Below are 17,268 nucleotides of genomic sequence, written 5' to 3'. Positions count from 1 at the left end.
TAGGCCTTTGGCCGGACCACTATAAATCCTTGTGTCGCTTGCGTTGGTATTTCTCGATTTCTCACTCCCTCTCTCACTCTCTTATTTGTGCTTGTCTTATTATTTAGAATTGAGTGAGTTAGCATTTCCATCCAATGTGAATATCTTTACATTGCTAATTAGCCCACTAAATCTCCTAATTAAGTTGGTTGTTTAAACAACGGTTTTTAAGCTTATATACAATTGTGAAAATTGGTTAAGCTTAACTAATTCAACTTAATTAACCAAGGGATAAAACTAGGGTGAAATTAGTAAAAGTTTTCAAAAGGCAAAAGTTTTATAAACATCCTATTCACCCCCCTTTAGGTTGCCAAACCAAGTCTCTACTTGGATTTCAGATTCGAGGCAAATTTAAGGGGAAAGGTCAGTCATCTATTATTGCAAAAATTGCCTTCTCTGCGGCGATATACTACATCTGGCTGGAGAGAAATTAGAGGATATTCGAAGGTGCTTCCTCCCACAAGCAAGATATTCTTCATCGCATCCTTCTCAGTATTCGCACTCGCACCCTTCACCTTAAATTGTTTGATGTGGACTCTGCTCAGTTTCGAAAAACTGCTTTGAATTTCGACCTTCCTCTGTTTTAAACCGAAAAGGAGCCAAAGTTCTGTCGCTGGATTCCATCAATTGATCCAATGCTAAAGCTTAACACCGATCTTCGTTAACATCAAATGGAGGTTCTCTGGGAGGACTCATTAGAAATTCAAGAGGGGAGTCTCTTGGATGCCTCTCTATCAACACTAGCTCTACTGAAATCCATGAGTTGGAAATTGATGTTGTCTTGAAAGGAGTTAGGCTGGCAAAAGAGCTAGGGATCAAGAAGATATGGATTGAATCAGATTCTATTCATGCAGTTCACGTCATTAATGGAAGGCAATCCTACCCCTAAAGAAAGCTGAGTACTGGTAGCATCAGTAATCTGCTTAAGAAGTTTGAAGAATGGTCAATATCTCATGTCTGGAGGGAAGCAAGTCAAGCGGCAGATCTGTTATCCAAGCATGATTATCAATGTAAAGGGACCTCCATTCTCCCTAACTTTAGATCCCCTTCTTTAAATGATGTAATGTTCTTGGATTTGTTGGGAACTCTCTATAAAATGATGTAATTCTGCTTTTTTATGTATATATCTGGTGGGGGTCCGCCTAACCCCAGCTTACCTACCAACAAAAAAAAGGACAACCATATTTTGATATTTTCCCTAACCCATCTTGTAAGTGTTTAAAGAGCTCTCGAAAGGTTATTAGATTTCCCAGAAGGCTCTCACTTTCCAATTAAAGAAGAAAGGACAGCTGGGTTTGTGCAAATACCAAAATAAGGTTGTGCATACATTTCTCTTTTACAGTCATTGATTATAAAATGTTTGTAACCAAACCTGCTGACTCAACTAATATAAAAAACTATTCATATGGGTGGAGTGTTTACAAGGGGTACTGTACTGCATAACATGTAGAAACTATCAAAATCCTTTGATTTATGGGGCTGTCTCGTTAGATGTCGACCCCAATTCTTCTTCTTCTTCTTTAATAAGCTTCTAACCACTGATTTGAAGGCTACAAATTGGAGGGTCCGAATCATTAAATGATGGACGATCTTGATGCGTACTGGTCATGGTTTTAAATTTCGGTTCCGGTACTGATTTCAGCCTTGGACGAAACTGAAATTTCGGCCAAAATCCGATAATTAAAAAAAGTATTATTTTTTCTTTACCAAATTTTGGAATAATACTATATTATTTAAAAAAAAAAATCAAAATTTCCAAAATTTCGAACCAGAATTTCTGATTTCAGCGGAAATTTAAAACCATGGTACTGGTCACCCGTAGTAAGGCCGAAATACAAATGGTTTGGATAGTTGACCATATGGGCCCACTCGCATTTCAACTTGCCAAAGTGGTAGGTGTTGTTCTCAATGCGATAGCTACTAATGAAAATACATGCTAGAATGTTAATGGAGGATGACATTCAACGGTGTCGTGCTCACTAACATTTTTTTCTTCAAAGACATGAGTTGGATCTTAGAAGAAGGAACATGTGAGAACCTCTATCCAAATCATCATTTTGTTTACTTCCAGGGTCAAGTGTAAGGATTTTTAATATCGAGGATTTGTTGATTTTTGAACCCAAGACTCAGCTTAAAGGGAAATGATACATTCACCCTTTTTTTTTTTTACTCTAGAAAGCTCCCTATAGTATAAAAGAGTATTCATAAATAACTGGAGGGGGCTGTCTAAGGTAAAAAATGGTGTGAATATATCACTTCCCAAGTTTAAGCTGTTAGAGTCGGTGTCATTTAATCATTTATACTTCAACACTGCTAGATTCACTAATCTTCTCCAATTGGATAATTCTAGACCTTGATCAAGCATGATGAGAAGGCATCCTTTAATATGTCATTGATCTTGGCCATTGATTCTCCCATTCCTCAATCTTGCCAATGAGATCTCCTTATAGCCCCTACCCACTACTTAGGGGTGCAACTCGGGTCGGGTTGTGGCCAACCTGAATCCGACCTGATGAACCATTTACTCAACCTGACCCGACTTGAGTTCCAACCCGATGAGGTTCAACACTTCAACCCGACCTAGCCCGGGTTCAACCCAACCCAATCCGACCTTTCAAGCTTACTAAAATAAAAAAATGTCGTGTTTCACTCGGGTCGGGTTGCCCAAGCCCTCAAACCAGACCCCGCCCAAGCTCAACCCTGGTTGGGAAATCTCAACCTAAACCCAAATCCGTCCTAAACTCAACCCGATCTGACTCTTTTTTTTTTGGGTTAACTGGACTAGAGTTGCACCCTAGTGCCCAGGAAGCCACTGGTTTTCACCAATCACTTGTGCCACGTGAACTCAGCTACGGTGGTTTCCTTGTTTTATTGTAAGGCCTTGCTTGGTTGCAAAAAAAGTGGAAGACTGCTGGGCATTTTTTGGGATATGGAATGCCAAATGTTGTTTGGTTGTCAAATTTGAGCTCAAATTCCATTTGACTTCAAGACATTGAGGAGACATCATCATTAGCTTTTTTCCTAGGTGGTGCCTATGTGGCCAAATTGTCTCCTTTACTAATCTTCCAATGTAAAACCTCTAGTTTGGTTGATTTTAGAAGGGAGAAGAGTGGAATATGTCTTGTCTTGTGTAATCATTACATTTGTCTCTCTTCACTTTATCTTTCTTTTACCATCTATTTTGGTAATGACACCCCCTACGTTCTCCACACGTTTGACGCCCACCCAAAAACACTACTACTTTTTCCCTATTCTCCTCTAGACAACTCTACGCACCTCCCATCCTTGTCACCTCCCACTCGACTACTACTTCCACTACTCTTCCAGTGAACCAAACAAGGGGAAAAAAAAAAAAACGGGGGTGCTTAAAGCAAAACGGGATTTGGATTCGAAAATAAAGACACACGCCCAGGAAGACAAGGAAGTGTGCTCGAGTTTCTTTGAAATTAAAAACACTGTAGAAATGACAGAAGGATTGGTCAATTTCATTTCGTCGTTATTTTCTAAAACTAAATCCCGTCCCTGAAGTGTTTTCCTTAAAAAAGAAGTGAAATTAGAGACTTCCAGACCAAAAAACGTACATCTCCTCTCCCGCACCGTCATCAACAGAAAAACCACCGCTAATTCACAATTTCACAACCTTCCCCGCTCGAAATCATACTCGTCTTCTGAAAACAGCCAAAAAAGCTTCAGATCTCCGCTTTTATCCCTCTAACAGAAATAGAACCACAGAATTCGAATCCAATGCGGAAACCCTAACCAGATCTCCACAACCGCTCAAACCATTTCCCCCTCATAAACCCTAGATGCTTCAGATCTCCGCCAAATTCCTCCTGATTCGCTCATTTTCGTGGCGAATCTAGCATTTCATTCAGGAATCCTCCATCATAATTAGATCTGTAGAGACTTTAATTCCAATTCTCTGATCATTTTCCTCAAGATCCGATACCTGAAACTCTCCATTTTCATTTTTCTTTCTTCCAGTAACACAGATCTAGTTCGGATTCATCTGTTTTCATGGAATCCGAGAATTCGGAGGAAACTATGGTGGCCGGGCTCCTCCCTCTGGCCAGTGCTTCTCAACAGCCTTACGTTTCGGAGCTCCTCTCCTTTACCTTAGATCGTCTTCACAAGGTATATCCAATTCGTCTTCTTTCCTTCTCAACAGCCTTATGTCCATTACCTAATCCTGTTTTGATGTGATTACAGGAGCCAGAGCTTCTTCGTGTTGATTCCGAGCGGATAAGGAGGCAAATGCAGGAGGTTGCGGTTGGGAATTACCGCGCTTTCATTTCTGCCGCAGATGCCTTGCTTTCGATCCGCGAGCAAGTCACGTCCGTTGATAAACATCTCGAATCCCTGGTAGCATTATTCCCTCTCTTCATCTTTTAGGTCTGATACAAATTTTTCTCTTGTAGAGTCTTGTAGTCAATAATCACGATTTCCTTCTTCGTGTTTGATAATTATAAGTAGAATCAGTCTCTCAGGGCTTAGGAATTGAGAATTAACAGTGCCATTGATCATGCTCCATACACAAAACCATTTGATTTGTTGCACATCAATAACATTTAGATTCGGAGTTTTTACACACAACTATCTGTTATTTTGACAATTGGATCTGCGTTATGTGCTTGGAGGCTCATCTCTACCTGCAGTTTTATCGTGAAAGATGTATTTTATCTCCATCCAAATTGGACTGGTAATATATTTTTCCTTCTTTCATTGCTTGCTTTCAAGGTTTTAAATTTCGGTTTCGGCCACCACCGAAATGGAAAATTTAACCAAAATCATGTAAAACTGTGACAAAAATTTCGGTATTCTTAAAATTTCCACCGAAATGTATAAAATTTCGATGTTAATTTCGGTAGAAATTTTGTAAAAGAGGGTGAAAAATGAAATTTCAGAGAAATAATGTAAAAATCCGATTCAATGGGACCTAAACCGAAATATTAAGGCTGAAATTTCGGATTTCGGTCAAAATTTAAAACTATACTTGCTTTGAGGCTTGAGATGGACCCTGGCCAATTCTTAGTGGATTGAACAAAACCTTTAGGGTCAGTTTGGCTGTACATAGTTGCCTTGTAGATTAGTGGTGAATTAGAATTGAAATAGTCAACAAGTATAATAGGAGTGAAGTAGTTTCCTCGTAGAGTAGTGGTAAGTAGTGTTTGGTTGTCAACTTAAGTAGTTTCATAGTGCGCTGTGTCATTACCAATATAGAGAGAGGATAGAGAAAGAGAGAAGAGTGCTAAATCCCAAGACTCTAGTAACAAAAAATCACCTTTTTATCAAGTAATTTGGTGGGGTTCATAAGTCATGCCATATGGGCAGACGAGGGAGAGACAAGGCAAGTGTAGTTTGAATCAAAAGATTCAAAACATGCAACCAAACACCACTATTAGATTATGTGGCTCCCAAAACTGGTCAAACGCCTAGTAAAGCCCATAAATTGTGCAACCAAACTGCCTTATAGTTTAAGTTGTGCTTCTAAAAATGCAAAACCAGGATTGCAACACCTTAGTCTCAAATTTGGAAAGGTTTCGTCCTGAACAACGAAGAAACAAACTCTTTTAGGCCTTTGTTTGGTGTCCATATTTATTTGGATTCCCTAATGGATCATATATAGCAGAAAGAGGGTAGGATATGTAGTTCCTCATATTTATCTTGCTTCTGGATGGCTCACATTTTAGGCAGTCGTCAGGTCTATATATATATCATTAAAACCATGGATCCAAATATTTTTTGGGTAGTCTAATTAATGCCTAGTGGTTCAAGTTTGAGGCTCTTGATTCGTATTGCAGGTCGGCCGATTTCCTTCATACAAACCCGGCATCTGGCTAATTCTTAGGACTCTTCACCTGTTCTATGCCTTATAGTGTTTATGGGGCTGTTTTTCATTTTATTTATTAATGTAGGTCATTTGTTTTCAATTTTGGATAGTTGATGCATCAAAATGTTGTTGCCTGTCACCCTACCTAATGTGCTTTTATAAATGCCTATATATTTGTTATACAAATAAATTGAATTAGTGGAAGTAATTTACGAGGCATAAAAATCACATCAATTGAGAGTATTGTGTTGGCCTTATTCTCCTCTATATCAACCCAAATTTCAGACCTAAAAATGCCAGATTTAGGAAATTCCTTTTTTTTTTTTGGTTTACATAGAGAAAATTAACTTTTCTAAGGGTACAAATTAACTTTTTGTTTACATAGAGTTATGGAGAACTATTTTGGAATCCAAAGGTTTTAGACTTTTAGTATTGTGAGGAGGCGGGGCGAGGATGTAGTAAATATGACTGGATAGGAGGTTATTAAGAGGGATATCTTTAGCTATCTTGGTTCAATCCTACATAAGGAAGGAGAGATTGAAGAGGATGTCAACCACATAATAAGAGCAGGTTGGTTGAAGTGGAAGCATGCTTCAGGAGTTTTGTGCGATCGTAAAATACCTACCAAGTTGAAGGGAAAGTTTTATAAGACAGTTGTGAGAACAACCATGTTGTACGACTCAGAATGTTGGGCCACCAAGAAACAACATGCGCATAAGATGAGTGTAGCAGAGATGCGAATGCTTAGATGGATGTGCGGGCACACACGGTTAGTTCGAATTAAAAGTGAAGACATCCGTAAAAAGGTGGGGGTGGCACCAATTGAAGAGAAGATGAGAGAGCAACGCTTAAGATGGTTTGGGCGTATCCAACGTAGGCCTTTGGATGCTCCAGTGAGAAGAAGTGACTCATACCAAGTTGATGGAGTAAAAAGAGGTAGGGGCAGAGACCGAAAACAACTTGGGTAGAAACAGTGACGATTGAGGGCTAGGAACATAACAAAGAACATGACCTTGGATAGGATAGAATGGAAGAAAATGATCCATGTAGACGAACCCAACTAGTGTCAAGATTAGACTTAGTCAATTTGAGCCGGGTAGATCCTTTCACCTTCTTCATGAAATTTTTCTAAAGGATTCATTAGTCTACCCCAACTAGTTTGGGACAGAGGCTTAGTTGAATTGAGTTGAGTTGAGGGTACAAAAGCTCATTCTCAAAATAGTTGAGTCAAATTCATCTAAGATTATGTTAATCTTTGGTTTTACAGTTGCTTCATTCAGAAACTTGGTGCTATGCTGATGGATGATGATGCATAATTTTACCATATTTGTCTATATCATTGTTTGTTGAGTCTAAGATAGCATCATGAACAGCTACATACTGTCATGAAATTTGGGTTACTTCCTCACATACGTAGTTAATTGTATTTTTTTTCATGGGGAACACTTTGCTTTTTATGCATTCTGAAATTTCATGGTGGCAGCTGATTTGATAATTAAGATACTGTAATTACCGAATTAGTCATCAAGTTTCCCATTTCTGGCTACTGGTTATGTCTGATTGTAATTGTTTCCGTTTGGGGTTTTCCCTTTAATTTCTCTACCTTTGCTATCTCGTTGAAAGTACTCTTCTTCATATGAAACAGATAATTGCCTTATGGTCCTCCATAACTTCTTATCACCGGGACTGACCTTTCCCATGTAGCTTTCTTCTCCTTTGGGTTCTTTAACTTTTGTAACATGAGATCCATTTGGCATGATATTACTTCCTTGACGAAAGAGAGGGAGTTTTGCTTTGAGAGTTTCATATCCTGAATTGTATGATTGCCTCCTACCTTTTTTTAGTAGGTAAGCTGGGATTGAACCTCCGACCTCAGGTCAAAGAACAAAGCCTTTAACCAATTGGGCTAGAGGATCAACCCCTCATTTTATTAAAATGATGCCATGCCCTACTGTCTCTACATGTGGGTACGCAGTAAGATGACATGGATTGTCCGATTGCCTCCTGCCTATCTCTGTATTTTCTGAGATTCTTTTATTTGACAGATCAATGGTAGCACCAGTCTGTTATTAGATCTTTCCTACTGATCTACTGAGCGTATAAGGCTCATCCACTTATCACATGGAAACTTTTTTTGGAATTCGGAAACATTGCTTGTACATATTATAGTATATTCACACGTAGTATTTTTCTTCATTCAGATAAGTTGTCTGTTCTCCACATAGTGTGCGTTCCAGTTACACATAGGTTATTGATTTGCCAAGATTAAATGATCTGGGTTTTTAATTTTCTTCAAATTTTGACTGTTCTATGCAATTCATTTTGCAGATAACTGAGATCCCAAAGCTCACATCTGGGTGCACTGAGTTTATTGACTCTGCACAAGAGATTTTGGAGAAGCGGAAGCTGAATCGAACATTACTAGCCAATCACAGTACTTTGTTGGACTTACTTGAAATTCCTCAGCTTATGGACACGTATGTGTTTGTTGCAATACTAATTATCATTATTTAACTTGGAGAAATGGGTAATATATTAAAGGTTCTTAAAGGCCTTTGTTTTATGTCATAATCCTGTGTTTGTTTTGATTCAGGGATTCTAGATACCTATGTGCTTTCTACTGTTGGTGTTACCTCTAAACAAAAACTACTGATGGTTTTTCATATTTTTTATTTCAGTTCCTTTGGCCTTTTTTGTTGGTAGTGATGGATTTTTTTTTCATATATGAGGCTCTGGTCATTTCCTTTGTTCACCATAATTGGTCGTCTGTTTTACCCTTGTTGAAGCCAAACGATCAGTTTCTGGATTTAAATTTGTCTTCACTGCAATTCAGCAGAGGATAGTGCTCCTGTGGATCTGTGGCCATCATTGCCCTGGTTTCTCCATCACAGCAGAGAAGCAAGATTGTGCTGTTTTGGAAGACTGGGTTGGTGCTTGCTGGACATCATTGGCCTATTTTTGGATCTTAGGGATGCGTTAAGAGCTGGAGAAACATGCGCATGTAATGAGGTTGAAGAACTTGGGAAGAGAGACAAAATTAGGGGTTTGGGGAGTTTTCAGTTTTGACCTTGTTTGGGAAGCCGACCACCATAGGAAAATATTAGACAATACGAAGAATGGCATGGATTAGAGATTGTGAGATAATAAGAGATAGTGGGTGTCATGCATTAACAAGTGACCTAATGCAGGGGAGCAATTAAACAAGCACAAATGGAGCGAATTGAAAACATAAATAATAGAAAACAAGTAGAGAGAACAAAAAGAGGAGCTATTGGAATCAGTGAGTGATAATCTAAAAGGTACACAAACTCTTCACTGCAGAGAACTCCAAATATGATTCATAATTCCATAAAGAACATGCTTAAATACCTCTCAAAACCTTACTATACACCCAAGTTAATCTCAGAATGTAATATAGCATAAAAAAATCCCATCTCAACTAGTGCTACCTGTGTTTGGTTGTATGACCAACAGGGCACGATGAAAACCATTCTAAGCCATTTTCTAAAATTCATGAATAAATATCCATAAATACAGAAAATAAAAAATGATGTGATTCCCCAATTCTTTGGTTGTAGGTAAAAGCTGGTTTCATTGGGTGATGTCATCCACTCCCAAGGATGATGTCATGTACACATCAATTTTTGGGCTACTTCCATCCCTGACCAATTCTTTAAATAATGTCTCATGGAGAAATTAAATCACCTGCCAGGCTCCTACTAAGTTCCCCAAACTTTGGTCAGTCACCCAAGTTTGCCCTTTGGCATAAGAATGATAGGCTATGAAATAATAGATTTAGGGATCTAGCTTCTTCCATAATGTGCACTGAAATGGGCTCATAACCTCACATCTGTGCCTGATAAAGATTTTGGCATTTCATGTCGATGGACAATTTCATTTAATAACAAGTCAGCAACACCTTTAGCCTTCTTATAGGGGAAAAACTTGGCTACTTCTGAAAGATGCTCCACAGCCTTACACCCCAATCGAATTGAGTTTAAAGACACAAATCCATTCTTATGGTCTTCGTGTAGGGGATATAATGGGCTACTTCTGAAAGACGCTCCACAACCCCCACAATCGAATTGGTTTTGTTAACTTACCAACTTTTCCAAAAGCTTAAGCTGTTGGAGAAAGGCGTTATTTATCTTTTATACTTTAACACTCCCCCGCACGTGTGGCCCACTTGGCAAACACGTGGCACATGTGGTCCCACTTTGGGCCGACCATCGCATGTGGACTTTTGCTATCCGGGAGGTTTGAACTCGAGACCTTTGGCTCTGAGACCATGTTAACTTACCAACTTCTCAAAAAGCTTAAGCTGTTGGAGAAAGGCGTTATTTGTCTTTTATACTTTAATAGGTTTTAAGACACAAATCCATGCTTATGCTATGCCAAGGAAACAATATAACTGGAAAACGAGTATATAGCCTATTATTCTGGGTCTTTCCTTTCGAAAGTTGGCATATTGTTATGGATCAAAATTAGCATGTGGAGGAGGCTTCAGAGACTGTGATCCAGCATTTAAATGAAGTGGGGCCAACGAGGGCCACCCAGTTGATTTTGAAGGATTGCTTCACGTGGAGCACAAATTTAGGCAAGTCCTTTAAAAAAAAAAACAAAAAAAAATTTAGGCAAGTCAAATCCACAGCTTGTATGACTTCATTCCAATAGTCCAATACAATTTGTTGCCCCTCATTACGGAGTCCAAAAGTACTGCCATTTAGAATACTTGGCTACTTAACTTTATGGTTGCATTCTATTTAAATTTATTTAAAAATAAACAAAAAACTATAACTTCAAAATTCTGATCCATTTTTAGACATGGTCTGTAGCTTTGAAGCAATTTGAGATTAAAAGGATGATATTTTATGATGTGAAATTATATGGTGTGTGCCCCCATGAACGTAATGGGGGTACGACAAGGCCTTGATATTTGATCCAACGGCAGTATCTTAAAAAGTCGGCTGTTGTTGGATCAAATACCAAGGGTGGCACCGTGATTACTAGCATATACGCCCGGACACCATATAAAAAACTCTTTTATGACAACGATTATACACACTGAGATTTAGAGATTTATTGACCTCGCTATTTATTCTTTGAACTGTTGCCTTTTCATGGATTTTGCATGAAAGCCTTTTGGGTGTTATTGTTTGGCAGATGTGTACGGAATGGAAATTATGATGAAGCCCTTGATTTGGAAGCTTTTGTTTGCAAGCTGTCAACAATGCATCCGAAGTGAGTTTGGCCTCTTGTTTTTCATGGGGGCACAACTAACTTTTCTTCGTTGTTATAAATCTCATGATATTTTTCAAATAAAAAAGAAGAAGTCTCATGATGGCTGACTGAAGCTTCTTGGAACTAAGGTTGCCTGTCATTCAAGCACTTGCAGCAGAAGTTAGGCAGACCACCCAGTCTCTGCTTTCTCAGCTTGTCCAGAAACTTCGATCAAATATTCAGGTTGGCACTTTGAGAAAAAAAATGTTGGTAAAATGGATTAAAAAATATTCTTTTTTATTTCCAGATCTTATGACACTGTGCATGCACGTCCCTCAATAACTCAAATAAATAGATATCAAGTTCACATTTCAATTGTTTATCTCATTGTCATATTTGGAATTTTCTGAATTTTTATCTATATCTTTGTGCAGTTGACAGAGTGTCTCCGAATTATTGGGTATTTACGCCGTATAGGAGTATTTAGTGAATCTGAAATGCGTCTACAGGTATGTGTATCTGAATGTTGTCATGCATATTTCCGTTTTAATTTTGGCAATTCAGTGAACATGCTTAATAAGATACTTACTTAACTTTATATGGTTTGTTTATGACTCTTGTCATCTATTTTGTTATAGTGGCATTCACTCAGTGTGTCATAATTGTCCGGGCATGTTTACCCATTACTGCTTTAACAAGGAATCCTTTTGGTTGAAACAGTTTTTGAGGTGCAGAGAGGCATGGCTTGCTGGAATTCTTGATGACTTAGACCAGAGAAATGCATATGACTACCTAAGAGGAATGGTAGATTGTCATAGGCCTCATCTGGTTGATGTTGTTAGTCAATACAGAGCGATATTTGCCGATGATACATCTGGAAGTGAAGATAACTATGATGGCGGGCTTCTTTTTAGTTGGGTTATGCATCAAATTACTACTCACATGAACACTCTTAAGACCATGCTCCCTGAGATAAATGAAGGTGGATCTTTGTCAAGCATCCTTGAAATGTGTATGGTGAGATCTCTTTCTTGTGTTTTCTTTGTAAACACGGCTTTTAGCTTTTGCTGCACTCCAACCTTTTCTTTTAAAGTCATCTGGGGTTTATTCTGGGAATGCTTTATGCCATGGGCAAGGAGTTCATGTCTTGCCTGATTTCTTTGATCCTACTTTACCTATTTTTTAACCTCTGTGTACATTGGGAATTCATCATTGTTATGACATTCAGATGTAGGGACTCTATAGCCCATAACACTAGCTCTATTGCTCTTGTGCCTAGCATCAGTCTTTCTTGTTATGTTATGCGTGTGTATTATATGTATATTTTCCTCGTGTATTTCTCATGGATGCACTGGGATCCATTCCTCGTTAGCTTGTACTTATGATAGATTATATGAAGAGTTTCTTTTTGAGAAATTATATGATGGGTGGCTGTGGTGAGAAGAGGCGACTCGTTCCAAATTGATGGAGTAAAAAGAGGTAGGGGCAGACCGAAAACAACTTGGGTAGAAACAGTGAGGAAAGACTTGATAGCTAGGAACATAACAGAGAACATGGCCTTGGATAGGATAGAATGGAAGAAAATGATCCACGTAGAAGAACCCAACTAGAGCCGGGTAGATTCCTTTCACCTTCTTCATGAAATTTTTCTAAAGGGTTCATTTAGCCGACCCCAACTAGTTTGGGACAAAGGCTTTGTTGAGTTTTTGAGTTTGAGTTATATGATGGGTGGCTGTGCAAACACGTGATTTTTAAAAAGTACGGTAAGGCCCACTCCATTCGATGATCCAAGCCGTCCATTTGTTGGGCCACAATGTAAATAGGATGTGCCCCAAAAATCATTTCCATAGGATGATCCTAACCCTCAGATCTATAAAGGTACTGCCCCAAAGATCATTTACGGAATCTTCTATAGATCAGAGGGTTAGGATCATCCTATGGAAATGATTTTTGGAGCACAACCTATTTACGTTGTGGCACAACAAATGGATGGTTTGGAACATTGAATGGAGTGAGCCGTACCGTACTTTTTAAAAATCATGTGTTTGCTTGACCACCCACCATCGTGTAATTTTGAGAAATTACAGGTTCAATTGCAGCATCAGTTCTTTTATCTTTCCATCTGTTTGTCCATAAAACTTGATCGTATTATTGACTTATTACACACATGATCCTAATTTCTACGACTGTAGTTGGTCACATGGTTGTTGCTGTCTTTATTGCCTTCATGATCTAATGACAACCATTTTTTGTGTGTGCTCTGACAGTATTGTGCTATGGGTCTTGGTGGGGTTGGATTGGATTTTCGAGGCCTGCTTCCACCTCTTTTTGAAGGGTACATTAGCCTTGATATTTCTATGCATCAAATAACACCAGCTGCCTGTCCTTGCATTTTGGCTAACTATTTGGTCATTTTTCAGTGCAGTACTGAACTTATTTTCAAAGAACATGAATACGGCAGTTGAAAATTTTCAGGTATGCAGGCAAGTGGCACATAATTCACTTTGGATTGTGATTTTATGCATAAAAATAAGTTAATGGTTCAGCAATACAATCTTTTTGAGGGACTTTTTAGCTTTTTGTTTTAAATTCTTCTTTGCCCAATGAAAGTTTTTTTAAAATATGAACACATTACGGCATTACTCTGGGCGTTCTTCATTGTGGCAGACAACTTTTCACTTCTTTGTTCGCAATTGATAATGTAGATCTATTATTGTCCTCTATCAGCTAGTCTTGGATTCACATCGTTGGGTTCCATTACCAGCTGTTGGCTTCTCGAATAATGGTGCAAGCGAGGAAAGTCATGATGATGTGACTCCGCCTTATTATTTGATGGAGCATCCACCTGTTGCTGTGTTTGTTAACGGTAAGTTTGGTGAATACCTGTATGCTCATGTTCTCTGGATGCATTGCCTTCTAATACTCTTGTGCTGTTTCTTTACCTCAATATTTCTCTCTGGGGTTTAAGGCTTTGTGTGTGGAATCTTGATGTTTTTATTTTTGATAAATTAAAAGAAAAATAAACTGAAATAGAGGAGCAGAAAATAAAACGCTGAGATTATTTTTTACCCTTTTTTTTTTTGAAAATGATAGCCAATTTTATAAAACAAGGCGACCGAGGTCGTCAAAGTACAAAGCAACAGACATAGAGAAGAAAAACAAGATACATTGAGAAAGCGAGATACAGAGAAAAAGAGGGAACTAAGGAGGAAGAGAATCGAAAAGAGCTAGTGGGTCCTTAGAGAGACTCCCTCTCTAGCCAAATGATCGGCCGCATGGTTAGCAGAGCGGTAAACATGACAAAAGGACCAAGAATGTTGAGCCATCCAATCAAACATCTCATCAAAGAGGTGATTGAAACTCCATGGGCATTTTTTTTCACCCTAAATTTTGTAACATTATTATTGCAACAAAGTTTCCGATACTTTAAAAAGAAAAAGAAAAAGCAAATACAAGTCCAACCCAAAAAACTAGTTACATGTTGTGCATTGAGTGTCGTATCATTATGGTTATCAATCAAAAAGTTGGCCTCACAATGGACAAGGGTGATCTGCCTGCTCAAAACTGAGAGAAAGCACTGTTAACTTGATATGTGGCATGGTACCAATTGTCCAACACTAAAAAGGTGGCCCAGTGCATGAGGCTCCCGCCATTGTGGGGTCTGGGGAGGGCTAGATGTACACAGCCGTAACCCTTCTTTGCAGAGAGGCTGTTTCCGTGACTTGAACCGTGACCACCAGGTCACAAGGGAGCAACCTTACCATTGTTCGACACTATGGTACTAATAAATTACAGAATAATAAAGGAAATTTCAAAAGAAAAAATTGTACAGTTCTCGTCATTGTCAATTACCAAAATTCTGGAAATAATCAAATGAAAACATTGAATTTCTTGCGATAATTATTTAAGAATTTATAGCTACGCAAATATTATACCAAGAAATTACAGCCTACATGAACAATATGTACGCGCACAAAAGAGAAAAATAGCGAAAAGGAAAAAAGCACAGTAAGAGTATCTTGGTTATGGTTCTCAACTTCTCATAGATGGGTCCCTAAAACAACAACAACAACAAAAAAAAAAGGAATAAAAGTAAAATCTACAGCTTGGGAAGGAATCATTTTAATTTCTTCTACCCCAAAAGGGTGCGTGTCTTTGAATACTTGAAAGTGACAAAGTTACAACATAACCAGGCGTATAAATCAATAAAAGACAAGAAAGAGAGTAGGAATGATGCTGTCTCAAAGAAAAACAACAGATGAAAGGATAAAACTCCTTGCGTAATCTTCAAATTCATAATTGATAAAAAAACTCCCCAAAAGATTGTGATTGTATAGCTTATAACCTAAGTGGGGGCTTTAGGGTGGTGAGAACAGTTAGCCCATGCTCTTTGGGTTGGGTTTGAGGTGCAATCTTCTGACTCGCCCGTTCCAAGTCGAGTAGTTGAGTCATGTGACTCGGGCGAAGGCTCGGGTTACATGGTTCTTAGAGTGGAGGGCAATGCGCCAGGCTGACTTCACAGAGCAGCAAAAACCTCCCGCTCTCGATCGTGGAAGGACAACGGGTTAGTGCGCCTGGTTCCCAGCACGCCCTTGGGGCTGGACTCAATTGAACCACCACTTTTTAAACTATCAAATATCTTTCAGAAAAAGATTGTGATTGTATAAATAGGCCTTTTCCACCAACAAAATCAATCCCTTCCTAGAAACAAACATCCTAGACCTTTCCTGCATGCTCTCTAACTTTAGAAAACTTAAACAACAATCTTGATTCTTGAACAAGGTAGAATACTGTAAAGCAAAAATAAAAAATTTCAAAGAAACAAACCCAAATCTCCTCTACAAATATTACGCTGTCATAAACTGTTTCTAATAATAAATCGGTAGGCGTTTTGGCTGGTGTTTTAGAGAATTGTCTCCCTCATTACTCTCTACTCGTTGCAGGTGTTTTGGCAGCTATGAATGAATTACGGCCCTGTGCCCCAGTAAGCTTAAAACACGTTTTGGCTCAAGAACTTGTCAAGGGATTACATGCTGTTTCCAAATCTCTAATGAGGTACCATGCGACTCGGGTGTTCCGGGGTAATGAGTCTGCACTTTTTCTCTCACTCTGTCGAGCATTTATAGAGGTGAGGAAATTGACTCTTTTTGCGTTCCATCTTTGTAACTTACTGTCTTTATCTATCAGCAACCCTCGCATGGAATAACACATTTTGATTGTAGGTTGCATATCCTTATTGTGCGACGTGCTTTGGTCGTTGTTATCCTGGTGGAGCTGCTTTAATTACAGACTCAAAGAACTTATTTGATGGTATTAACCAATTGTTGGCAGCCATTCCTGTAAGAGGACTTCATAAACCGAAAGTTGATAATAAAGAAGTGAGACATATAACAGAAAATGGCGGACCGTTGGTGGTAGAAAACAATGGGATTTCACCTGATGTTGAAGAAGCAAATGTCACTAGTGACCAAGGTACGGTACTGACTGTAACCTCAGTTGATATGTAATGTGAGTGCTTATCTGGTGAACTAAATTTTGTTTTGTATAAAACACCATGGTGAGCTTAGGATTTTCTCCATCTGAGATGTTAAAGTTTTAAAGGGAAGTGATCCTCTGAAGGCTCAGAGCCTCAGAGCAAAGTTCTTTATAGTTGAATCATGATTGAACGTAGTTAGTGATCTGAAGTGGGTCTTACTTTCTTTGACTGTCTAGAAGGATAAAAAACACTTCCTAACAATTGGACTCTGCACGCACTGGATCATTCTACTACTAATTTTAAATGAAATCATGCAATCTACCAAAAGAAATGTAGATTTTAAATGAATGCAATTACTTTTCTGATCTGATTGAGTGGCAAATTGAAGACGAACACATGAAAGAGCTAACTTATTCACTCAAAATAGAACTTGCTGGTATGAAGTACAGAAAAAAAAGGAAACTCAAATTTCATTAATATCCCAAAAAATCACCGAGGCCCTGTTTGTTTTTTTTACTGTGAGTCCCAAACTGATTATTCAACTCAAATTTATGTTGAATTCTGAGCCAGTAATCGGTTTTGGACTCCAAATCGGTTCTCAAAATCCAAATCAAACAGGGCACCAGAATAATACATGAAATACAGAATCCCTATCTCAAGTTTTGCCTTGATGGTATTAGTTGATATTAGTATTATTAATCTA

At 38.5% G+C, this 17,268-nt stretch overlaps 1 protein-coding gene across 1 annotated transcript; it reads left to right on the top strand.

Moving 5' to 3' along the window:
• The first annotated feature begins 3,582 nt into the window (after positions 1-3,582).
• LOC143884253 (conserved oligomeric Golgi complex component-related / COG complex component-like protein) lies at positions 3,583-16,769 on the top strand. The gene is made up of 12 exons (XM_077387717.1): positions 3,583-4,173; positions 4,249-4,401; positions 8,198-8,346; positions 11,033-11,110; positions 11,239-11,332; positions 11,524-11,598; positions 11,810-12,106; positions 13,357-13,424; positions 13,510-13,564; positions 13,817-13,955; positions 16,033-16,217; positions 16,312-16,769. The coding sequence occupies exons 1-12, from the start codon at positions 4,057-4,059 to the stop codon at positions 16,594-16,596; spliced, it is 1,695 nt and encodes a 564-aa protein (XP_077243832.1). The 5' UTR covers positions 3,583-4,056; the 3' UTR covers positions 16,597-16,769.
• Positions 16,770-17,268: the final 499 nt, after the last annotated feature.

The sequence above is a fragment of the Tasmannia lanceolata genome, unplaced genomic scaffold, assembly GCF_043159265.1.
Source record: "Tasmannia lanceolata isolate RefF3 unplaced genomic scaffold, GAP_Taslan_0.1 ptg000008l, whole genome shotgun sequence".
Classification (NCBI taxonomy): Eukaryota; Viridiplantae; Streptophyta; class Magnoliopsida; order Canellales; family Winteraceae; genus Tasmannia; species Tasmannia lanceolata.
Note: the sequence above shows the minus strand (reverse complement) of the source record. Positions and strands in the feature narration are given on the sequence as shown.

Bases quoted from the DNA above. Each gene is read 5' to 3' on its own strand.
- LOC143884253 (XM_077387717.1), top strand. From the start codon at position 4,057: ATGGAATCCGAGAATTCGGAGGAAACTATGGTGGCCGGGCTCCTCCCT. The intron at 11,333-11,523 runs GTTGGCACTTTG...ATCTTTGTGCAG, and splicing joins AACTTCGATCAAATATTCAG to TTGACAGAGTGTCTCCGAAT. The intron at 13,425-13,509 runs GTACATTAGCCT...GTCATTTTTCAG, and splicing joins CTTCCACCTCTTTTTGAAGG to TGCAGTACTGAACTTATTTT.